Source organism: Acanthaster planci, linkage group LG04 (genome assembly GCF_054643075.1).
Source record: "Acanthaster planci isolate LZ-2023a linkage group LG04, COTS_SCS, whole genome shotgun sequence".
NCBI lineage: Eukaryota > Metazoa > Echinodermata > Asteroidea > Valvatida > Acanthasteridae > Acanthaster > Acanthaster planci.
The window spans coordinates 10,548,218-10,573,848 of NC_141780.1; the positions used below are offsets into that span (position 1 = coordinate 10,548,218).

The 25,631-nt window shown below is 41.5% G+C and overlaps 1 protein-coding gene across 7 annotated transcripts in view; it reads left to right on the plus strand.

The window, feature by feature from the left end:
- LOC110988582 (vacuolar ATPase assembly protein VMA22-like) overlaps positions 1–25,631 on the plus strand; it is a 124,181-nt gene that overhangs the window by 9,313 nt on the left and 89,237 nt on the right. For 4 of the 7 annotated variants that reach the window (XM_087135487.1, XM_087135485.1, XM_087135486.1 and 1 more), the window contains one exon: positions 14,773–14,898. In XM_087135487.1, the coding sequence (XP_086991613.1) occupies positions 14,791–14,898 (108 nt within the window). In that variant the 5' untranslated portion in view covers positions 14,773–14,790. Of the gene's footprint in view, positions 1–14,349; positions 14,428–14,772; positions 14,899–25,631 lie in introns of those variants that run through there. The other 3 variants (XM_087135483.1, XM_087135484.1, XM_087135489.1) reach the window with 1 other exon arrangement.

Below are 25,631 nucleotides of genomic sequence, written 5' to 3' on the forward strand. Positions count from 1 at the left end.
CGGCCCGAAGCCTCCCGGGCCAGCTACAGTGACCGCCACACACACCTTGAACTACAGCTGTCAGACGAACTTCATAGGGGTTCATGTAGGCGTGACTCGGAAGTTACAAAGCCTTGGGCCGACGCCCTATTATTCCCAGGGGCGGCCCATTCAGAGGCACCTCCCAACTATGCAGTCTCTCCGCTGACTACTTTTCGGGCTACAGAACTGCATTATCACCGTGGTTCTCGAACGCCACTCATCGCTGCGGTTTCTGCCTGTCAGCTAGGACTATCCAACCAGGGTGCTTCTGTCAGAGCTCCCGGGCAGCTCAACCCACTTTGGCCTGTATTCCAGATATTCCTGACACCCCGGGTTTTTAGGTTCTCCCTTTGGATTCCATGGTCAAATCACTGCATGTAAGAAGCATAAACACTCATCGTCTTCTGCGGGGTCCAGATGCAAGAAATCTTGCTTTACACCTACAATCCTGGACAAGATATTTGGAAGACCTTGTGTGAAGCGTGGGGAAAAGATCCCCCGTCTCTCCCATTCAATGTTGCGGTCATTTATTGGACCAAAATTAAGCCCGGCTTAGCCAATGAGAAACAACATTGACAAGGCGCGAGGGGAGGTATGTTCCAAAGAGATTTGTCCGGGATTGTAGGCAAGATATTTTTGCATCTGGCTTGATGACGGTGGTCCGCTCTCTTGGAGATGCTGCTCACTCACAACTCGCATCTAGCTCCACCCCATGAACATACTACGCCTGGGAGCGTCTCTTTGTCGTATTAGGTACAGCTGGTGAAGTTTCCCATTCAGGCCTATGCCTCTGCCTTGACCTGTCCAGTTTCCGGAAATCCAGGCATGCGGGAACTACATGTACGCTCTTCCTGGCCGCCTTACGTCATTTGTTCGGCCCCTGGTGAATGTGAGTCTGGGTCACGCATACTAAACTCTGACCGTGGCTCCAACAATTGCTCATAGGCCTACCGCCACACTATACATTGGACTGCCGGCTAGCACCCGAGACTCCCGTGCCAGAGTCAGCTTGGTGGGAAATGAAGAAATCTGCTCTCCGGGCGTCGCTCCATCATTGTATGGAGCTTTCCTGGTGAATAAAACACGATATGATCAGCATATCGTGTGTGCTTTTTTCTGACCATCGGTCCTCTGTTCATAATGCTTGCGGTGGATGTCATTGCCCTACCCGCAGATCTATCTAGCCCTCCGATATCTGAAACTTCAACATCAGAGGCACTCAGGCATGTAAATCAACCGTGATCTCCAGACAGGCCCCCCTCTATCTATGACCGGTGATCACGCCATTCAATTCAGTATCCACGTCTTGAGCGTCCTAATTCACCGAACTTTACATGTATATTGTCGTGATTTCTGTACGCTCCTTTCATCTATTAATTTCCCGACTCTCCATGTATGTTTGTTCTTTTGCTCGGCCTGGCCACAGCCACATTGCTTTCGGGACACAAGTTCTGTAGTGGGCAGACAGTGCAGATTTTACAGCATTCTTCTTCCAATCGTGAAAAGCTGCATACATGCTTGTGATCCCACCTTATGTATAAAAAGTTAGGCTGAGTGCAAAAAGTATAACATCTGCCAGGAAGTGTGTCAGCTATCTAGGGCAATGCACATAGGACTATGTGCCCACATGTATGTCAAATACAGTAAGATTCTTCAAATCATGCAAAGCAACTGATCTGTGTTCCACCAAGTATAAAGTGTTTTGTCAAAATACATGCATTGTGACCGAACCTCTTAGTAAACACAGGTACAATGTACAGTATGCTGGAAACAGATACATAAATATTTTGATTACTTTCATCCTTTATTTTATGAAAGTCAGTCATTAAGAATCATTAAGATAAGAATAGTAGGAACAAATTCCATGACAGACCCAGACACATGCTGCTCAATTTCCCTGCCAGAAATTGGTAATATGCCCTAAAAAGTCAAATGTACATGTAAAAGTGAGAAAAATCTAGGTATTCATATGTACAGGTAGCAAGAAAAACTTTCTAGTGCTGCCCTGTAAGATTATGCACAGTATGTCAAGTGACATGGTATTCTTTCTGAATAGAAATAAATTCAACTAGAGGTGGTGTTTTTGAACAAATACAGGCTGTTTCGGAGTTTGCTGTTATTAAATCGTATTATAAAAGAAGAATCTTTACAAAATAGATTTGATATGATAAATTACAGTTTCATGGAATACAGCTGACTTGCTAAAATATTGGCTATACTGGCTATATATATGTGTAGAAAGTCAGTTTGAAAGAAAAATGCATTATGCTGGACAATTGTGTGTGCAAACCCTCTGTTGTGCAACAACGCCATCTATGGTTCAATATAGGACAGTTTGTTGAAAATTGAAACTCTAGGCAGGTGTAACTGTAATTCTGCAACAGCACCCTCATAGCCTGATATAGGAGAGTCTGAAAACTGTGTGCAGTCTGTGTACAAAGTCTATTGGAAAAATTAATTATAATGATGACGTCATCATGACGATTTTCTTCTAAGAACCTCCTTGGATGATTGGCTGAAGGTCTGCCACATTTGAAGTCAATCAGATATATAAAACTACCAAAGTCGACCGGTGGAAGAAAATGTGTACAAACCCTATGAGGAAATAGTCTGAAAAAATAAGAAAAAAAGAAAAAAACCTAGAGGTTTTGTATGTCTTATGGACAGAGCAAAGGGCTTTTCGCATTTTCTTTTTTCTTAAAAAAAGGGCATTCCTTCATTTGAGATACTAACAAATTCAAATTTCACCCTCTTGGCCATTAGGAGATACAAAGAATTAAAGTTTGCACCTTTTACATAATGTCACCCTGTCTATAACACTTGCCAAATCTATCTACCAAATTTCAGCCCGATTAGACATGTAGGTCACAAGATACAGGCTTGTAAAGAATGTACTTTTAATTTCACGTGAATAGTCACACGATGAAGTCCTTACCACATCAGGTCAATGTTTGTCTGAAACTCTTCCTTTTGAAGAGATCTGCAAGGTTTGAACCCAATCGAATATATACTTCACGAGATATAGTGCTTTGAGGAGTGCACCTTTAATGTCATGTGACTTGTCTTCTGATGATGTCATCGTCACATCGCTTCATTATTCGTCCGAAGAGCTCCCTTTGAAGGTAAATTCAAGGTTTAAACCCAATCTCACAAGTACTTCAGGAGATGTAGGGCCTTTAAGAGTGAACCTTTTATGTCACTTGACTTGTCTTTGATGACGCCATCATCACCTGAGGTCAATATTCCTCTAAAGCACTATCTATTCAAGATACCTGTAGAAATAACCGTGACTCCACAAGCGCAACCGTTACCCAAAGACCTTCGCGAAGACTATGGCTGTTACGCACATTTAGTTGACTAGGCAGATTGAGCCAAGAAAAAAACTGAAACATTATAAAACCAGCACGAGATTTTGTCCTTAAATAAATAACGTTTTGAAAAACAATGGACAGTTATTACCTACCACTATATACAAGAGAGTTGTATAGTTAACTGAACGGAAAATCTCTGCCAGCAGCATATGTAAAAACAGAAGGAAACACATGTAAACACATCAATAAAAGAACAGCAGACGGATTTGTCAATTGTCATGATTGTTTTCAAAGATTGTGCCCTTATTCAGACTTTGAAGTAGAAAATGTATGTGGTAAATACAATCAGAGTTTTGTTTACAAAAAGCCCAAATCTAAAACATACAAAATATTTAAACAACTAGACATCCAGTTGACTACAGAGTTAGCGGGTTTCATAGAAAACAAATTTTAAACTAAATTTTAGCAGACAAAATCTCTAGAGGCAAACCACCCAGGGCATTGGTGGTAGTCTGTTATCAAGACGTAACCAAAGAAACTATAGATAAAATAAAAGACCTGTTTCAAGTATCAGATTAACACTTTTCCGATGCTATCAAAAAATTTAAAAACAGTTCATAATAAAATGGAAGCACGTTCTTTTTATTTGACTAAAAGCGAGCAGTCGTTTGAATTAGAAAATGCCATCGATAATTTAAAAGGCTGCACAAGTCAAAAAAGTTTAAGCTTTCACCCGGGATACTTCAACATTACAAAATGTACCGAAATCGAATGGTAAACTCAAGTCAAAGGAAGTCCTGCCGGAAGGAGACCCGAAGGGTGCAGGCGCAGTGAGCGTGAAGTAGCCAACCCACCAACGCCAAGCCCAGCAAACACCAGACCTAATACACAAGACATCGATATAAGTTTATTAGACCAGTTAAACCTTACAGTGCCCTTCTCAGAATTAGAGTTAGACACTCTGGTTTTGCTTTATGATGTAAAAAGAGATTGCAAAATGATTGCAGTCACTGGACTTGGTGTTATGTTGTACAACGTACTGACTTAGAGTAAAACAAAAAGTAAAAGACATTAAAAAAAAAAGACCTTTTCTCAAATTTGAGAAAAGCTTAATTTTTTTCGCTCAATTTATGTTGACTTGCATTTTCTGCACATAAGACAAAATGAAAACACCCACACCCACAAACAATGTCCAAACATTACTTGCGATCCAACCGACTGCTTTACTCGCCATGTTGAATATCCAAGAAAGAACGCTGCCAGTAATGCCGGTAAAGCTCCAAGCGCTTTCAAGCCTAGTTTTTTTGCGCTAGGCAGTTCTTGCAGCTCGATGTTTTCAGAATTGATGTTTTCTAATGCAGCTGGCGCTTGTCCCGTTCCTTTTAAGTAATCCCCCAAACCTAATTTGTATCAAATAAATTACGATCTGCTATCATATGCAGCTTTTTTAGCGCACGATGCTATTGTGTCTAGTGATACAAGTTTCCTGGGGTTTTGCATGTCTGTTAGTAATACAGTCATTGATAACCAGCTTCTTTATAATACAAACCTTCATATTTGTGAAGTACATTATCTATTTCATTTTTTGTTATATATTTAAAGTTTTCTTAGTTTGGCCTCTGGATATCTGTTTGACCGGCGAGTTTGTAATAATCATAGGAGTCGTCTACCGCAGGATTCATTCTTAACAATGTTCCCCTACGTACATGTACCAAGGTGTCTTCTTTAGGTCTAACCATTGGCTGGCCTTCTATGAAACTTGTCTCTGCTCTGTCAAAGTTATCATCCCATTCTATGTTTTGGTCCTCTTCATCTTCTTTTTCTTTAACCAACAAGGGCATCTCTTCAGGGTCGAATCCTCCTTCTGCCATTTTCTGTTACCTTACTTTACTTTATCATAAACCAGTTTTACTTTACAACAAACCAGAGGGTCTTACCGCAAACCGTTTCCTAACCAATGGGCAAACTGGCAACCTTGTGTAGCTAATGCACCTCTGGCAATAGCGGCCATTTTAGCCTTATCTTCTACCAATAACTTGTCCAGATCGGGTGGTTTAATTTTCAATAGTTTATTACTAAGCATAGCGTAGCCCATGGAAATTACTGAAACAATGGTGCCATGGTATATCGTATTAGCGATTCCATTTACATCGATTGATTTTGTTTCACTCGTGTTTATTATATATGGTTTTTAAATAATTTACTCCATCTCTAAAACTTCTGGCACAGGTGCTGTTGTTTGAACTGTTGTCGGTTCTTTTCCCTGCATGACCGTTTTTACCGGGAATGTTTTCTTCTTTGAAAATAACGCTAGTGCTACATGTATTCCTCCAATTACCAGTCCGTCTATGACCAAATTTCTGTTGTCTGCAAAAGATAACTTTCAGATTTTGCCTCGGGCTCAGGTTCACCAACTTTCAACAGGGCGAGCTGTTGCTTCATTTTCTTATTATGTTCCGCCAATCGTTTACCCTGCGCTACCCTGTTGGGATTTTTACTCTTCGTTACCATTTGCACCTGTTGCTTTACCAGCCTCGGTGCGGTTCTGCTGTTGACATCTTATTTTACTATAGACGTATTCTTATTGATAGCCAAATATTTCGTCATTATTAACGTGGCAAACAAAAGCCATCTATTAGGTAAACCCCATACTTGTAGCAAATTCCACTCAGCAGATGTCCCATTGATTGCGAAATGATAGGAACATTGTTGAAATCTTTGGTTAAATCTTCAGATTTCAAATCAACGTTTAATCCTAGGAATTTGAGTGGGGTGGCTATTCCAAGGATACGTGCGTACAGGCTCAAAATCGAGTTACCCAACGTATTTACGATTTCTTTGCCAAAGCGTACTTGGTACAAGTTAAACAGCTTGTCTTTTTCTGGTGGAGTTAGTGTCTCTATATCTTTCACGGAATATTTCTTGCCCAAATATTTTCTTGAATCACCAGAGGTCACTACTGAACAGAGTCTGTCTTTAATGCTTCTTTTACATTTCCTTTGGGTTCGGCAGCTTGGGTGGATTCTGTTTTTGTGCTGAGTATACTTTTGACGACATCCATTTATTATATAGCTTTTAAATTGGTGGACCATTTGATTGATGCATAAATATTGATACGTATAATAGCTCAAGTTTGTTGCGATAACTAATTGTATAACTAGTTGAACGTATTCCAGCATTGTTATCATTTACTTACAGCAAAATAAAAAACATGCTACAGTCGAACTGCAATTAGCCCAACATAGCAATTTAAAACAAAATAACTAGCTTATAAATATGTCAACTCGTCAATCATGTTGCATTTTTTCATGCAATTGCATTTTAGACAGCATAATACACAATTCCATTTTACATGACCGATCGATGTGTTCAACCGTTCAATGGTGGCTTGATCAGCTTTGTGCTCTAAGAATTGTAATTTAATTCGGCAGTCGGTGTAATAGCAGTATTCATTGTTATCGACTAATTCTTGTAAAAGTTCTCTGTTGATACATTTTTTTGGGCTCATAGCAATTATCGTCTTTATGATAATGCTCAAATTTTTTAACCAAAGGTTAATTGTAATCTTAATCGGATTTACATTCGTCTCTTTGTCTACCGTGCAAGCAAATGCCAACCCCATCGCAATTTCTACATTTCGATTTTTGCTGTCCATGCACACATTTACAGTGCTTGTTTTTTTTTAATCATTACATTGTTTACAATTAGTGCATATTTCACCGTTTTCTTTAGTTTTAAACGATGCCAAATTTTCTCCTTGCAGCAGTTGGTACAAAATTTTGTCTCCATCTTAAATTTTGGGTATTAGATAAACAAATTTTCATTTTTTGTATAAAACAAATAGGAAACTAGAGGCTCTGTATTTGAAACTAACTTGCTAAATTTCACATCACGCAAATGCGTTTTAATTGTGTCTCTTCTTTCGTCGGACCCAACGTCATTCTCGTCCAAACATTGATCAAAACTGGTTTTATCCTTACAATAAAACATTGCAATTCAAGCTGTATTGCTTCTGTAGTCTTTTAATACTGTGATGAAACAGGGGAAGGCATGGATGCCAGTCTAATTAATTAATTATTAATGCATGCATTGACTAATCAGCGGTGCGTAGAGCACTAGGTCTGGCGCTTGCGGCGTGATTAGGGCGCGCACTGTTAGTTTCACTGCTGGGTCGCAGAGTAATAGGATCGCCGAATGTTGTGAGCTTTACATTGCGCCGACTGTGAGGTAGCGTGGGACGCGTCGTATCAACCAGTAGGTGGAGTAGTACATGTAGTAATGAACTGTTTATTGGGTCTTGGTTAGAGTGTGAACAGTCTAGAGCGTAGGTTGTTAACCCTTGGTTGAGAGCTAGTGGTAGGTGATTCGTTGTGGATTGCTTGCCGTCTGTGGACACCGTGGGTTGCGATCCGGGTATCATTGAACTGGCTTGCCTTGAGGGTTAGTGGAAGCGCTCTGGTTCCTGTAAGGGTTATTATCCCTTGGATTAATCAACCCAGGGTAGTGAGGGTTATTATCCCTCATTTGATTAACACTCCACGCTTGCTAGTAGTGTGTAACATTGGCAATAATCTGGTTTATGTTAGAGTTGCCATGTGATTAGGTTTACCACGTGAGGCTTATTGAATTGCTTTGTGAGGTGTATTGTATAAATAAACCTTGTGTTTGATATACCTCGTTGATTCATATTTGTAATAAACCTATTGCACTAATTTAATTGTCCTTGGAAACCCTGTGTCACTGTGAGGTTTATTAAGGTTTCCCTGTATTTCCTTACTCTGATACCAGTATTCATCTGTCTCTTCTAAGTGGTGGTACATTTCCACCAAACGAACTGCTCCTAGGCTTAGTGCGCCGTTCGTTAGCTGATATCCCCCCTTGTGTCAGGGTAGCCGCTCATCCTTGCGCAAGGTTAATAAATATATTTGTGGGGTCAGGCCAGGTCAATTCCATCCTTGATCAGGCCGGTTTACTGGGTCCGCCACAAGAGGTGTCAGTTGCATCGTCACAATGGCGTCAGAAGTGGGATGCGTAGAATTTGATTGTGATTTTTCTGGTTGTAGAGAGCAGTAGGATCAGGGAAATTCTTGCTGAATATTTTTTGTCAGTAAACTTCATTGAGGTGCACTGTGAGGATTAATTGTGACAAGGTCACGCTGTTCTATACTGGACAGATGGTCAATTGCTGTCATTGTCCTTAGCCTGTTCTGCATTGCGCTGTTCCTTGTGGTTCTCTGTTGGGTTTGACACGTGATCCAACAACATAGAAGGGGTATTTGTTGGCTGCTCGCTCATAGGAGCACTAGCACAATCGAATACAAAACTGCAGTGTGAGTAGTAGTAAGGGCAGTGGGGTCGCCTCTAAGAAAGAGGATGACAAGGGTTCTGTCCTTGATGACCTGAACTGCTCCAGAATGGAAATTCAGTGGCTCAAGTGGGAGCAGGATCGTCTCTTCGCTGAGCTAGAGGCTGTCAGAAAAAGGTCACAGCCTGATATTGTAAGTGAGGTATATACACCTAAGGGCAGGGATATACCTCGTTTGAAAGTCGACTCAGAAGTTACCTGAGGATACCTCAGGGTATGCCCCATTGAAGGCATGAGATTGTTCTAATATTGGTACATCACTGGAATTGGTTTCAAGGGAGGCAGGGCAGTGTGAGAGTCACGAACGATCATGATTAATGGCGCGAGTGACAATTCGGTTTGAATAGGTTTTTGTAACTTGAAACCAAGCGAGAAGATATGATTCGTCCGCTGCTGTGACTTCACTATGTTAATGCACGTGGGACATTTCCGCGTGTAAAAAACGAACTTCAAAGTACAATTTTCGCATTTACAAATTATTAATATTGTCACTATCAAGTTAAATTTTTTTGGTGAGAAAGATTGCCCGATCTCGTCTGCCTGTTTCAGATTTAGAAGGTCAAGTTCACGTGTGATTGAATAGGAACTTACCCGTGCGTTGAAGAGTAGCCACATTCATGTACGCTTTACCGGTTTCGTGAAAAGATTTCAGTTTGTTTGGAGACTTTAAATAACGAATCACTCAATAGGATCAACCTGTCTGAACTCAAAACATTCTAAAAAGACTTTCCATTTTCTTAAAGGTGTTTCACTTGTTTTGCACCTCTATTTTTTCTCCTTTTTGCAACTCCAACTGCAACTTCGCATATGTCGCTTGGGTAGCTTCAGTTTTGCCAATCTCTTAAGACCAATGACAGATTGTTTCTAGACAACAGTTACCAGTGAACAATAAGTTTTGAGAGGCTTAAAAGTCTTGGAAATAAGTACACTTAAATAAGAGAATAAATTAAATAATGTCTTAAACTGTCAATGATGACAATACAAAACCTAGAGACATTAATTTTCAAGGAAACAAGGGAGCTTTGACTGCAAGCAAAATTCAGTGTTTTGTTGATTTATTGAAAATGTCAATCGTGAATTAGTACAGAAATTTTACACATATCATTCTTTCTTTAAGCTGCCTTGACTTTTTTAAATGGTCCAGATTTCCTGTGTTTGTAGTCATTTTCAAAGACCTCGGCAACAGCTGTATGGATAGAACACGTGAATTATGAAATTGTGTAATGGCTTTGTTGCTCAACCACATTTAATGAGGGTAAAAAAATGTGTACAATAAACATGAAACTTCACTGTGAGTTCTATTACATGAACAAAACCTTGGGGTACATTCTGTGTTCAAAACAATTTCTTTCTGCAATTTTCTGCTTTCTATTTTGAACCTTGATGATCCCTGTTTTAACCACCAATTCTTTTGGAAGAGGAATGTTACTGGTGCCAGTGGGATTATATCGCACCACATTAATATAAAACGCGACAACTTTATAACATACCCAGTCTGAACCCCGTGTTTGTGTGCATCGACGTCTTCCATTTATTTTTTATTTGTTGTTTTAACTCGTTTTTTGACCTCTCGTTGGGTAAACACCGTGATATTTTTGCACGAAAACGCAAAAACACTGACTTGGATTTCAGCTTCGGGCTTTTCTATTTTAAATTGAACCTTGATCGCGGTTTGCAACTTGTGCGTTCCTGTCTCTTTAGACTCAGCCTTTCTTTTTGATGTAATTTTGGAAGAAACTCAAAAAGTGTACTAAGTCGTCTGCAAAGAAACTAGGCTTCAGTTCCCAATTTCTGTAGTTACCTTGAAAGCGTCGGACGTTTTGAATGTCTGACTCTTCAATCGCTTCCGGTTGAGTGTAATTTTTGATTGCTGTAATGAGATCTTTTCGTAACACGTTGCCGTTTGCACCTGTGGCTGTAAAGGATATGTCATTGTCTTGGAATACCTGTAAGAGCTGACGGTAAGTTTGGTGCTGTAGGTTTCTGAATGAATGCTGGCTCGCTTGGATTGCGTACAATCTGGTTTCGTATGTTGGCAATAGTGAGCTGCAGGTAATGATATGTTCATTGTTTGACAAAGTCAGATAAAAATGATTTTTTAAATCGATTAAAACCTGATAACACAGGACGATGTTGCGATGTGGTTTTTGGATTTCTATTTATGTTTATATTTATATATAAGTAATTAAACTTTTTCTTGAAGCCTCAAGTTCCCATTTTAGGGGGCTTGAGGTTTTTTCTTTTCATGAGGCAACAAATATTTTATAGAGGGGTGAGAAACTTTTTCATTTTTTCGGAAGGGGGAAGTCCCGGGAAGAGGGAGTCGGGTAGGTATACAAGGGTAAAGTTGATCGGGCGGTTTTTGAGATTTTTGAAAAAGGGTTGATAAGGTCATCAAGAAAAAGGTTGATAAGGTATAGGAGGGTAAAGTTGATCTGGTACTTTCTTTTGTCTACTACTCGGTGAACGTTGACATCTTTGGGCAGTCCAGAAAACTGGTGAACCAAGTAAGGCATGAATCATGCACAATGTTTATGCAGAAGTGGTGAGTGGGCTTCACATGTTTCCTTCTTCCAAATCTGGAGTTTTTTGCTGTTATTGTAGCAATACTTTATGGCACAAGTTCTCCCAGAATGTCCCCTTTTTGAAATGGTATCCATTTTATTTTATAACAAACCAATATTATTCAGTTACTAATCAGCCGTGTTGTCAGAATTCAGTAAACCAATTGTATTGTAATATAGACCGGTTCTGCTGAGTCTATGTATGCTGACAAACGGCACTGTGAAGCTTTCTGTCACGTTTTGTCGGCTCTCGGCTGTTTATTGCTGCAGAATTCTGACACTCACTCCAGATGAGAAAAACTCTTCCAAAACAATGTGCTTCTAACAATGCCACTACGCCGTTGGTCTTTTATTCGGTTTGGAATATGCCCAAGAGTCAGTATGTCAAGTAATATTTCATAAAAATGTTTCAGTCTAAACGCAAATCATGTAACCTTGAATTGAAAGGTGCACTTTTTCTGTACGGGTGTGTTCAAGGCACCATTTTCGTGATTTAGCAGTCTTCAATTGTCATTACAGTTACAGGCAACAAAAACCCAGATAAAATATTATGCCATTTTTCTGACTTCATCGTGATGTATCTATTTTTTGTAAATTAAATTTTTGAATCTTTAATTTTCCCCTTAGGTTTTGTATGTATTTTTCAACAGCCACTCCTTTTTATTGATATGACTGAATGAACATGTATATTAGGTCGACACTCAGAGCTTTCTGAGAACAAAATCGTCGTAATAACGTCATCATGTGACATGGCATTAACGGTACATTACGGTTTTCCATCAAATATTAAATTAAAATATGTGCATCCGTTGTCCAAGGTGTTGCTTTTTGCCCCATTTGTCAAATGCGACATGCACCGATAAAGAAATGCTATCCGCCGGTAATGCTGGCTACAACCAATAGAGTTGATGACTACTATTTGATTCCCCCATTCCAACTTCTTTTTTTTATTGAATTGAAGGAGTTCCCCAAAACAGCTCAGTGTTTGTCTCGCGACAGACACACTTCTTCTCATTTCTATTTGTTACTGAGTTAATCATCAATGTCATGGTTAGATATAGTAGTGAGCAATATACATATACACCCCAGAGTGGTCCTGCCTCTTTCATCAATGTACTTTAATGTGGCCTTAAACTGTGAAAATCCATCTACCCATTGTAACCAGGACCAAAGTTCATATCTCCTAAAAGTGCACTAAGCATAAACGAGTATACTCGCACACCCAAGACTTAGATAAAGCGCGCTGAACAACTAATCCCCCAAAACACGCACCGACGTGTGATTTCTGCTTGCACCATAATGCGTGCACAGCAGAGGCGCCCAACTTGAATATTATGAAAGCAACAACATGACGTACATGTAGGAGCTCGCATGCGCATTAGAAGTTTCTTCGTATAACAACAAAAGTAAGTTAAGTCGGCAGATACAGGAAGTAAACTAATTTCTGCTACAACACCATAGAGCTTGGTGTGTGAGTGTGTGTGTGTGAGTTTCTGCATTCAGTTGGGGACCCTGAACAATAGAGGACAATAAGGTCCCTGATTGATAGAGGGTGGCTGATTGGCAACTGTGTACAAAACATATGGGTGGTCTTCTAAAAAAGTTAAAAGTACAAACAAATAGGAACAATAGGAGGTCCCCAGTTGCAGGCAAATACACACTTGTGTGTGTTTGTGCATTCGGCCCTGGACCCTGCATGCGATTTCAACAACCCTGCGTCGAGTTCCATTATTGAAAGAATGTTACGCTCATCTCACAAATTTGTAAATTTGGTTTCTTGGAAAATACGTGACTCAAATCGCAAGTCACCATGGCTCGAGTCTGAGCTACCAGTATAAGGTTGAGTCCAATTCATTTTCCAGTGTGACCCAAGTCGAGTCTGAGTCACGAAAAAAGTGATTTGATTAAGTTTTAGTCCTTGACTTGAAAGTGTAATTATAAATTTAATTTGCTAGTAGTGGATGTAGAAACTAACCCAGGATCTACCAGGTGGAGTTGAAAATCTAAATGGCTACATGTGCTGTATGTGGAATTTATGATCAAGCCATTAAACACTCGGATGGAGGTGTGAAATGATGGATGCTGACTGTGAATCTAGAATAAATGCCTAGGAATCTTAGAAGTAGGTCACACTTATCAAAACTTGAAGAACTCTACATAAGCATGCCCAACCTCTCAGATATACATGTAGATTTCCATCCCAAAGGATTGATTTGGTCTTTATCAAGCATGTTAGAAACTATTTGAAATGGCAAAGACCCAGTAACTAGAAAAGCACTCAAGCCTCAAAAATTTTCCAGTTAGAACTAATGCATGTATTACAGAAGATGTTTTCAATTGTTGGTAGTATACATGGCAAAGTCTATCAAGTCGTCTACATGGACAAATTTGGGCTTCCCCAGCTGCCTTACATGCTGGAAGAAGTGTATGTCAGAAATTACTAAAGATCCCTATGTGCGACCCACCGGGGGGGTATCAAATCACAGCATGCATTATCAAAGTAATGTGAACACACAGTTACATGAAGCATTTGAACCAACAGGAATAGAGAAACTGAGGTATTTATGAAAAATAAATCACCTGATGACATAATCTTATTCCATCTATACATGAAGATCTTTGTGTGGTATAACATCAATGGGTATGCATTGTTGTTACACAGACATATAAGTTACCAAAGTGCAGTATAAAAAAATCTTTATAAAGTGAACGGGCCTTTGTAAAGAGAAGATTCTAAAGAAGCCCCCCAAAAAGAAGCTTATCAACGAAACTGGAAAAAATCATCGATCAAAATGGAAAAGTTTAAGTATCATATTTAATATGTTTTGACTTCTCATGGGCATACTATGCAGAAGGATGCAAACTTAACAATGTGTACACTGTTTGCCAGCCACATTATCACTCAGTTATGGTATGGTAATGTCTGACTGCATCATTGCAGAACCAGGGTACTTAGCACTCATTTTACGTGTAATTAGAGCAATTTTTAGCACTGGCGATTGGTCTGTTTGGAAAGCGTTCTGCATCCTGCCAAGTGTTCCTTAAGGTGACTCAAAAACTATCAAAATGTTTAAATCTGATGATACAGTTTTCCGGAAAACAAAGTGGAGTGAGTGTTGGGCATGCTATCAGCAGTTGTTCAGCACACTGGCGCACCCAATCAATGGTAGGAACACAGTGTGTGTATTTATTTGTGCAGGAAATCTTTCACTTGTCCCTTGGTTATATAACCATTTACACTCCTTCCTCTCAGAGCAAACGAAATGCCAATTAGGAATGAAAATGTTTTGTTTGAAATTGCTTAAGAGATGCACAGATACATTGTATTTTCTGTTAAAGAATTTGTTCATGTGGTTTAAGGTACTGACACGAACCCTTTTTGTCAATTTAATGTACTTGTACCTTTAAATTGAATCCTTAAGCTTTTTCTGATGTATTTTAAATGAAGTCTTAAGCTTTTTAAAATATGTATTCTGTCTACATGTATTTCAGTACTTCTGGTATATTTCAGAGGAATCAGTTGAGAGAAATGGACATGACGGTACGTCAGGAGTTAGATGATTTAGTGGTCAACTACAGTGACACTCTTGACAAGATTACAGAAGTGAGGCAGAGAATGCATAGTACACTCCAACAGGTAATTGAAGTCATCCAGTCGGGTTAGAAGCTAACTTACGGTACCAGCATCAGTTGCAATATACATGTAATATGGCTGCAACTTCGATCATAGATGTGTTGTGTATTTAACATACTGATCAAGGCTTTCATTAACTTTTTTTGCAATGGAGTTTTATACTCACTTCTTTTGTAGAAAGGAGTATTTGCAACTCCTGAGGTAAGAAATCTGGAAGTATTTCACTTCCTGGAGTGAAAGCAAGGAGTATTTTTTTGTCTTCTAGTAAATGATTATGAAATCAAACTCAGTACATGAGATTTGGTTTACATTGTCATCTTAAACATAAAACAAGTTGTGTAGTGCTTGTGTCCCTATCTGCAGACCCAGGACGGAAGTTGAAATTGCAAGGCACAGACTTTGTTGTCGACGTCTGACTTTCAATTTTATTTCTCATGCATACAAACTGTTAGCTGCTGCTGCATAAAATTAACAGAAATACAGTATGCAGGTACATGTATGTGTCTGCTTACGCCAGTACTACCGTTACTGGCCTTCAACATGGATACAGCAGTGTACATAATGCATACATTTTATCTTTAACCACTTGCTGCCGGGTGCTTTTTTTTAACCGTTATATGCGCTGCCTGGCGGTTTTTTCATATTTTCGTTTTTCAAAAATCTTCAAAAATTCATATCTTTTTTTTCTGAACGCCTAAACCCCATAAAATGGGTGTCCCGTGGCGAGTCTAGCCCTCACAAGCAACCTCCATTGACCCTTCGGTTTTGCGGCCACGCCGCCAGCTCTGTGTAGAGCCCCCATTGTGTGCGTTATATAAGGGCTCGTTTGTTCCGGGCCTTGGCCCAGTGCGTTGCTATGCTGCCGTGTTGCTATGCGGAGCGATTGATGGTCAAGACCTCAGCGTGTAATATGCAGTGAGTGAATGGGAAGCTGTGCACGTGCACTGGGCTTGAGTGAATGGGAAGCTGTGCACGTGCACTGGGCTTTGTCAACTGTTCAGTGAGTGCGGGCAATGACGGACAAATGAATTCATGCTGTAAAAAAGGGGTCTAAAAGTGTGTCTTTTTCGTGGCGCTGCTGCGTGTAACTTTCGCTATTTTTTGAAGCTATTGGGGTTATTTTCTGTTATATATTTTCCCATCTACCAAACTTATATCCCCCCCAAACCACTCTCATATTTTATCTCCCAACTTGTTCATTTTCCCTCCTATAGTGTAAGATATTTCCCTTCCCAAACTTTATTTCCCAAACCATTTCAAGTAAAATTTAGAAACCAATAAAATAAAGTACACATAGAAATACACACAGACAAATATTTGGAGAGAACTTCTTTTTCTCTTATTTTCTTCTTGTCATTTCTCTTGTGTTTTCTTTTCTCATTGAAGTAGTCGAACTCATAAAAGTAAAACTCTTTCTAATCGAATAAAAATCAAACACCGGTTTAAGGAATAAAAAGTACTTTCCAGAAACTTTGTCTTTTTTTGTCATTCTTTTCAAAGGTTGAAAACATGACCTAGTAAAACCATTACAAGGAAATGTGCCACTTTTTCAAGAGATGAAAATACTACATCCTCAAAGCAGTACGTTCCAGAAACTTTGTCTTTTTCGTCATTTTTTTCAAAGGCTGAAAACATGACCACCTAGTAAAACCATTACAAGGAAATGTGCCACTTTTTCAAGAGATGAAAATACTACATCCTCAAAGCAGTACGTTCCAGAAACTTTGTCTTTTTTGTCATTTTTTTCACAGGCTGAAAACATGACCACCTAGTAAAACCATTACAAGGAAATGTGCCACTTTTTCAAGAGATGAAAATACTACATCCTCAAAGCAGTACGTTCCAGAAACTTTGTTTTTTTTGTCATCTTTTTCAAAGGTTGAAACTATGACCACCTAGTAAAACCACCAGAAATGACATATTGTTTTACTCTAGATAAGTGGGGCATCAAGTCAAAACACACATGAAAAACACAAAATATAATGTCAATGAAAATGTCCATGAAAATAAACGTTCAAAGTATCAATTAGTGGACAGTGTGGTACTCCTTGAAGCAGGGGGCGACGCAGAGGGGCTGGTGGCACGTGTCGCACTCGAAGTGCGTCTTCTTTCGCAGACCACGGGAAGCGCAGAGGACACACCGCCTGTAGCGGAAGTCGCCATAGCTGGTCCTCTCAAAGTCCACAGGGAAGTGTCGGCCAACAAAGCGGGAGTTGCTGACTGGTGGAGTATCGTGCTGAGGGCGGTACTCGGGCAAGGGCTCGTCGAACAGCAGCTCACGGACAAGACCCAAGCGGTAGTCGAGGAAGGAGAGGCGGTGACCAACGGCCAGGTACACGGCGTAGGTGTTCACCAGCGTCAAGTCGAGCAGGTAGAAGAAGAGCTTCTTGTACCACTTGAGGGACTTACGAGTTGCTCGATGATTTGCCGCTAGTTGGTTGCTCTTGTCAACGCCCCCATCAGGGCGTTGTACTCGATGACACAGGTCGGTTTCTGCTTTTCCTGCCCTGTCCTGTCTTGCTTGCCGGTGCCACGGATGTCTGCCGTATGCATGGTGGAGAGCATACGGATGTTGCGCTTGTCTTGCCACACCATGGCCAGGAGAGAACCGCTGACACCCAGGTCGGCCAACCGGGACGCTGTTTCGCCCCGCTTCAGCTTGACGAACTGCAGGTCTTTCGGCATCCCTTTTCTGTTCCCCATGACGGTGCCGACGACGTTGAACTTCTGGTTGTGAAGTCGTCGAAACAAATCGGGACTGCTGAAGGCCCGGTCGAGGGCAAGGTTGTAGCCCTTACCACTTAGGTCGTTCACCAGGTCCATCACCACTTGTGTAGTTGCTGGGAGGTCTCCTCTACTTTGGCCGTTGTAGATTTTGAAGTTGTAGCAGTACCCGGCGGCACTCCCGGTGCTCTGGCACAACTTGTACATCTTGATGCCGAAGCGGGCCCTCTTTCTGGGGTTGTAGGTAGCGAAGCGGAGACGCCCGTAAAACTTCAGCAGGGAGTCGTTGACAGAAATGTCCCATTGAGGAACGTAGACAGTGGCCAACTTCTGAGCAAGATGGTCGACGACTGGGCGCACTTTGAAGAGGCGGTCGGTGCAGTCATCTGGCATGGCGGTGTTATCGTTGAAGTGCAGGGACTGCAGGATGGCAAGGAAGCCATCTCGGGGCATGACGGACGGGAATAGGCTCATCTTCAGTAGTGGGTCGGTGGACCAGAAGCTATGAAGGGTGGGGTGCTTCGCAATTCCCGTCATTATGCAAAGGCCCAGAAAGACCTTCATTTCTCTAGTGTTCAGATCAGTCCATGATCGCATGTGCGCCGATGTCGTAGCGGGCCTCTGCACGGCATACCAGCTGCTCTCTTGCACTATCTTCTTGTAGAGAACGTCGTCAAAAAACAGTTCAAAGGCTTCACTGCAGGTTGAGCTGCGATGCAGGCGGGGGTCGACGGCACCACCATTACCGGTGAAGCCGTACTTCAGTGGTGTACTGTCTTCATCTGTCCACTGGAACGGTGCGGCACTGCTGCTGGTCGACGCGGCGGTCTGTGTACGGGACTGTCTCTTGCGCTTGGCATATACCGCCAAGGGTACATCAATTTCTGTACTTGACTGTACTTGAGCAGGTGACAGCGGTGATGAAAAAGACGAAGAAACTTCGTCTGAACTCAGATAAAACTCGCTTTCGCTGGAAGAACTGGACTCTCTGGATATAACTTCAGCCATGTTGTCTGTACTCTAAATAACACGATACCCAATATGAATGCACGCGAACACTGCACGGCGTTTTTATTCTCAAGCAGCGAGGGCCGTGCCCTGTCAGTCAACGTGGCAAGGGCCAGCAGCGCCCGGGCCGGGTCATTCATGGGGCGCAGGTGCATAATGAGCCCGCACAGCCCGCGCTTTGTCTTCGGTGCAGTGCAGCGATAATCCCCTGCAAGCGCCCGGCCGCGCGAACGAATACGCACTGCTAAAAATACACGGATTACCTCCGCTAATTGCAGCGCTCTGCGCTGAAAGAATACAGGGATTGATTGGCAGGGCCCAGCAGCTCTCAGGAGCTCGTACTTTTATTCAAGGCTTTGATAAGTTCGGTCACCCCGGCTATAAAATAAGTTCGGACACCCGGGCTATAAAAGAAGTTCGGTCACCCTGGCTATGAAAAAGTCACAATTCACCGGCCGATGATGGCCTAAACTTTTTAACTGACAGCCCCAAACTTTTTTAAGAAACGGCCAGCAACTTTTTTTTTTTTTATAGTAAAGTTCCGATCTCGGAGTCCCCGGCCCCAAATATAAGGCCTATGGCTCCGTTACCGGAGCCCCCGGCACGAAGTGGTTTAGCTTTGCAACCATACTACCATACACTTACATGTACATTATATCTTGTAGGCTTTGCATTTTAAGTATGGATGATGGTGATCATTGATGCTTAAGGTGTGTATTTGAACAACATGTATTGTTATACATGTAAATGGTACCAATAATAACAAATCTAATGGAAATTAAAACCTGAAATGAAATGGGAAGCAATGGTATTACATCAGATTTTCGAGTAATCCCTCTTTAACATACAGTTTCTAATTCTTCTTTATTTAGTTTGCTGGTGTACAACTTAATGACTGCAACTTTATATGAGTTCCCTTGACCAGTTCCGTAGTAAAGGACTACAAAATTCCTGCTCAAGTACAAGTGTACTTCATGACTGAAACTTATTACAATTTACTAGACCAGCTCTCTTAGGAACTTGAAGGACCAACTTCCTGCTGCAATTCTTCTGGCATAAATCCCTTGGATGGTGAACCAGTCTGAGATTGAGTACGGGGCTTAAAACACGGCTTGAGAAACCTGTTCTTTTCTGCCTTCCAGTTTTGGTTGGCTCTGTGCAAAGGGAATGTGAGGTTATACGGTCCTGATCCACTGTGCTGCTAAGTTTCATTAGCATCTCTATGGACTCAGCTGAGAGACTGCTACTCACATGTAGCTTTAATTTTACTCTGTTTTGGCAGCTAAATCCTCATTCACAGTCAATGGAAGTGAGAGGAATCGTCAAAACAATTTTGCAAAGAAATAGTATCTGTTGAATGAACTGCACAGAACTCAGAATACCGGCACCTTTCATCATTCCCTTTGCCCTGGAAAAGTCTTGCTTAAGTACATCACGGTCCAATAAACAGCTAAAATTGATGATGCCAACAACTTCCAAGCTGTCCTTCACATTGTGTGGAGTTGACGCATTAAACATGCATGGGTCAGTGAGTAATGCCAGTGCCTTCAACACAGAGGATGTTTCATTTGTGGCATGTATTGTGTCATCTATGCACAAGTTTGATTATTTCCTCCACATACTTTGATCTTAATGAATAAACTTCTATAAGCTGTTTCCTGTTGTAGACCAACTCAACACCATTTGCATTATTTGCATCCAACAAGACTGCCACTTGTGGGCTACATACAGCATCCCCAGACTCATTGCCTCCATTCTGAATCTTAATTCTGTTAAGAAACGGCTTCAGTTTAGGGCCTGGGGTTTCCTTAAACTCTTCAACAGAACTTAGGCAAGCCTGCATTTTGGGCAGCAAGTCAACACACAGCAGTTCTCGACTTTGCATGAACCTACACAAGTCTCCTACCACATCTAATATGTCACATAAGAAGGCCAATGTTGCACAAAATTTGTACGTTTTCCTGAATTTCTGCAGACAAGAGGCTGTTGCATTTTGGTTACGGACAGCATCATCACTAAGGGTGACCATGATAGACTTGTAACATTTGTGAATCACATTCACTGCAATGAACATTGAAAGCCATCTGACATTTATTGGCTCCTTCAATTTGAGGTTCAGCTTGCCAAGCACCTTTTGGATTGCCGCTAGTTTTGCTTGTCATACGGCTGATGAAGCAAAGTGATAATACAGAGTATTTATGTTACTCCTGAATACTTTGACGAACTCAAACTTCTTAGCAGCATGTAAGCCAAAGCAAGCCTATGTGCCAAGCAGAGCACATGTACAAGGGCAGGTGCGAGGTCATGAAGTTTCACTCAAATACTCTTGTGAATACCTGTCATGACACTTGCACCATCACTACCTAAGCCACAAGCTGCTTTAGGTTCAGGCCAAGACTTTGAATTTTTTGCTTGACTTCAGATACAATAGTCTCAGATCTGCTGTTCCATCTGCAATCCTAACATTGCATAGCATATTGGTTTCCATTTTGCCATTTCTCACATATCTTATGTACAGAACGAGTTTCTTATGGACCGCAATGTCTGTACTCTCATTTGCTATAATGCCATACACCTAAAATTGTTTCAGAGAACACAAGATATCAGTTTCTATTATTTTCACGAGGGTTTTCTGAACTTCTTTCACCGTTGTATCACATACATCCTTCAAGTCACATCCTCCCCCATTAAGTCTTATCAGCTCAAGAAGACTGTTGATGGATGAATTCGCCATTTCTTTTTGTGCCCCAAAAAGCACAGTCCTGAAGAAGTTCATCTCTGACACAGACAATGAAGCAGCATGTTCTGGTAGCAAAAGACAGTAAAGAAGCTTGTCTCGTCTCAAGGCCCATACTCATCTGGTGTTCTTTGCTGTTATTATGACGACCCAGTATGCTGTGTTGCATGTTAGCTGTAAAACAGGAAACATGCACAAAGAGAATTATATATAAATTGAAAAAGAAAATAAAACAAAATAGGCCTAGGCCAATAAAAAAATTCAAAATCCGAAAATGAAACAAATTTACGAGGAAATTTTTTCAACCAGGCGCATATTTTGTACACAAGGGTGTATTGCTTACCACGCGATACACGGACATTGTTGGCCAGTTTGCCATCGTGATTGCCTGAATTGTTCATAATTTTTTTAAGAATTGCTATGATTTTTACAGAGATTAAAACAGGTGTTTTTCACTTTTTGAGATACTTTTGAAAGCTTTCTACCCTACTGATGCCATTCAATCAGCACAAAATTTACCCCAAATAAAAAAATGCTCCAACCTACCGATCCAATTTTTGAGAGGCATGCACAGCACAACATTACATTAACATGTATTTTTTTGGCCTAATAAAAGACTACATGATGTACATGTATGCAGTAGGCCTTATTTAAATTAATCTTTGGCAAGTGTTGATCCAATTTGATCAAGCAAATTTATGACATGGCCTGCCTGATCGGGCAAACTAAAAAAAAAAAGTATGTATCTTTTTGAGTAAAAAACAGCAGGCTGGCCTACATGGAGGCTGCAACTCATTTCTGTGATCGACCAGCGATGATCAAGAAAGAACTTTTTTATTTTTATAGGTGACTACACGATGAAGATGCACGTTGTGTACATTACATGCACGCAGACCCATGCATTAATACGTATAAAACTGACACCGTGCGAAGCCCTGTGGATATGTTGATTTTCAGATTTTTGTGGCATAGGCTAGTGGCATCTCTGCTTGCAACATATTTGATGTCCTACCATAAAAAAACGTAGTGTTTTTAAAGTATTGAGGGCCAAAATGAATGCATTTTTTACGCTAAGTTATTTTCGTATTCTCGATTTCCATTGGGTAAAATACGCCAATACGTACGCTACGCCCTGCTGATGGAATTTGGGATTCAACTCTGATCAAATTCAACTGTGAAATTATTTTCTTGATCCAATCAGTAAAGTTTGAAGGCCAGTTACTCATGCAGAAGATTCTAGGTTTCACACATGCCCTTGGCTAAACTGGTGGTTTGTTCTTTAATTTTTTCCTTTTCTCAAATTTGACAAGTTAGGATTCTTTTCAAAAAATGAGTTACCACAAAGTTCGTTTTGTTTGCCAACTTCGTCTACGGCACTCTACCTACCCAGTCGCTACAAATGTAAATTTCCTATATGCCTATTATTATTATTTGCTGAAAAGATTTGATCATCCGAGGTGCATCCTTACTGCCCACAGTGCAATGCGGCCTCGCCGCCATGTTCCTCCTTCTTTTCTCGTAATGTAATGGCTGTGTCTTTTAGGCATCTTGGATTGATCAAGTTTCCATTTTCTCTGCACAGTTCTTTGTCAATTTGATCATCCATTATTCCTTTCTGAATAAAGTATTACCTTGATTTTATGTTGGTAAGAGACTTCTTTTCATGTATAGTTTGTGTTCTGTCCTTCAGTTTTTCTTGTATGTGCATCCTGTAGGTTATTACCATTGGTACCATGAGATTCATCCCAGCCCATGTTTACCCTACCGATAATAGGCCTCAGCCTGTTGACTTTAGGTGGTCGCTGTCAAGATACCAGACAGTCATTGTAAAGTACACTACGCCCTTCGACTGCCATTACCCAGAGGACTCTGAAGACCACCAGCTGCTGTTCAACATTGATCAGATAGATTGTAGGATTATGCCTTATCAACTACATGTAATAGCATTGATAAAACCCAATATTACATGGTGGCAGCGGTCTAAACACAGACCCACAGCATGGCTACTCAACTTATGACCCAGCTCCCCCTGCCAGGGAAGTTTGATGGCAGCAACAGGCCAACCCAATGTGAATTGTGGCGAAAATGGATCAAGCGTTTTGAACGATATTGGATCGCCTCCGGCCTCAACACAAAGCTAGACCAGGAACAGGTGAGCACACTGCCATATTCCATGGGGGATTGTGCTGACGATATCCTGATTACCCTCAAAATCAATGAGGAAACAGCAACGTATGATCACGTCAAAAAGACTCTGAACGAACATTATGAAGGCAGGCGAAATGTGATAGTGGAAAGAGCTCGCTTCAACAAACGCACACAAAAGCCAGGCGAGCCCATTGATGCTTTCATACAAGATCTGTACAGATTGGCTGACAACTGTCAATATCTTGAGCTAAAAGATCGCCTCATCAGAGACAGAATAGTTGTTGGGGTGGTGGATGACAAATTGACCACCTGCAGTCAAAAGTGGACCTCACACTTGATAAAGCGGTCCAGCTATGCCGCCAGGCCGAGGCACGAAAGGACATTTGTGGCATTGTTAGGGGTGACATGAAGCCCGTAAACGTTGACCAGGTCACCAAACGCAAAGCTGCATCCGACAACCAAAAGCCAAAAAGCCAGCCCCTACAGCCAAAACAAGATCCAGCCTCCGGGACATGCAAATGGTGTGGCAGAACTCGTCATTCACGCCTGCAATGCCCTGCAAAGGATGCAGTATGTGACAACTGCCAGAAAAAAGGCCACTTCAAGACTGTTTGTCGCAGTGCCCCTGCCCCTAAACGCAGCACTACAAAGGTCCATGAAGTGCAAGACACACCCGATGATGACATTCCCTTCCTTGGTGAAATTGTCAACTACTGGAGCACACACATCTCCGTAAATGGACACCGTACCCGTTTTAAGCTCAACACTGGGGCGACAGTGTCCGTCATCAGTGACACAGAACCATGGCTCAGCGGAGTAAAACTCAAAAAGACAAATCAGTCCCTCCGTGGTCCAGGTGGTATCCCACTTCCCGTGACTGGTATGCCGACCGCAACCATGCAGCATGGCCAGAAGGAAATCACTGATCGACTTTATGTTATTCGGAACCAGCGATGTTCGCTACTCAGTAAACGAGCATGCGTAGATTTTGGATTTGTAGCAAGGGTCAATGAGGTGAAACAGAAATCACTTCCCAACTTCCGAGCAGAGTTCCCTGGCCTGGGAAAACTTTCAACGCCAAATAACATCACCTTGTGTCCTGATGCTAAGCCGGTATGCTTGTACACACCGCGTAAAGTGCCCCACCCCTACTGCCACAGGTGGAAAAGGAGATACATTTCATGCTTCAACAAGGAGTCATTTCTCCAGTCAGAGTGCCAACAACTTGGTGCTCATCTATGGTAACTGTTCCTAAATGAAATGGATCATACTGCATCTGTGGTGACCTGACCCAGCTGAACAAATGCGTTCAACGTGAGATTCATCCCACGGCCTCAGTCAATGAAAGTCTCGCTAATTTTGGCCAGAGTCGAATCTTCTCAAAACTCGACGCCAAAAGTGGATTTTGGCAACTGCCACTCGACAAGGAATCAAAGCTGCTGACCACATTCATCACACCCTCAGGCCAGTACTGCTTCAACCGGCTACCTTTTGGCATCAGTTCCGCACCAGAGATTTTCCAGCGAACTATGTCAAGCATCCTCGTTGACCTTGACGGTGTCATCTGCCATATGGATGACGTCCTTGTCCATTGCGCCAACCAAGCTGAACATGACCAGTGTGTACGGGCAGTCTTAAAGTGCCCTCAGAAAGCTGGCCTAACCCTCAATGAGAAATGCGAATTCTCCAAAGGCACTATCAAGTTCTTGGGTCATGTGAATGACGCAGTTGGCCAGCATGCTGACCAACACAAGACTACAGCCATCGCAGGATTTCCAGTCCCATCGAACATCACTGAACTGCAGCGATTTATGGGAATGGTTAACCAACTTGGGAAATTCGTTCCCCGGATGGCAGAGATCAATGATCCACTACGCCAGCTGCTCCGAAAAGACACAGCATGGTACTGGGGTGAGGCACAGCAGAGATCCTTCCAACAGGTGAAAACCATGCTTATTTCACCTGAAGTACTCGCTCACTATGACCCCAAACGTCCCACCTTCATCACCACTGATGCATCGTCATTTGGTATCAGGTCTGTCTTGCTCCAAAAACAAGATGATGGAGAACACTTTCCAATTTGCTACGCCTCACGCTCTCTCAGCAAAACAGAGACATG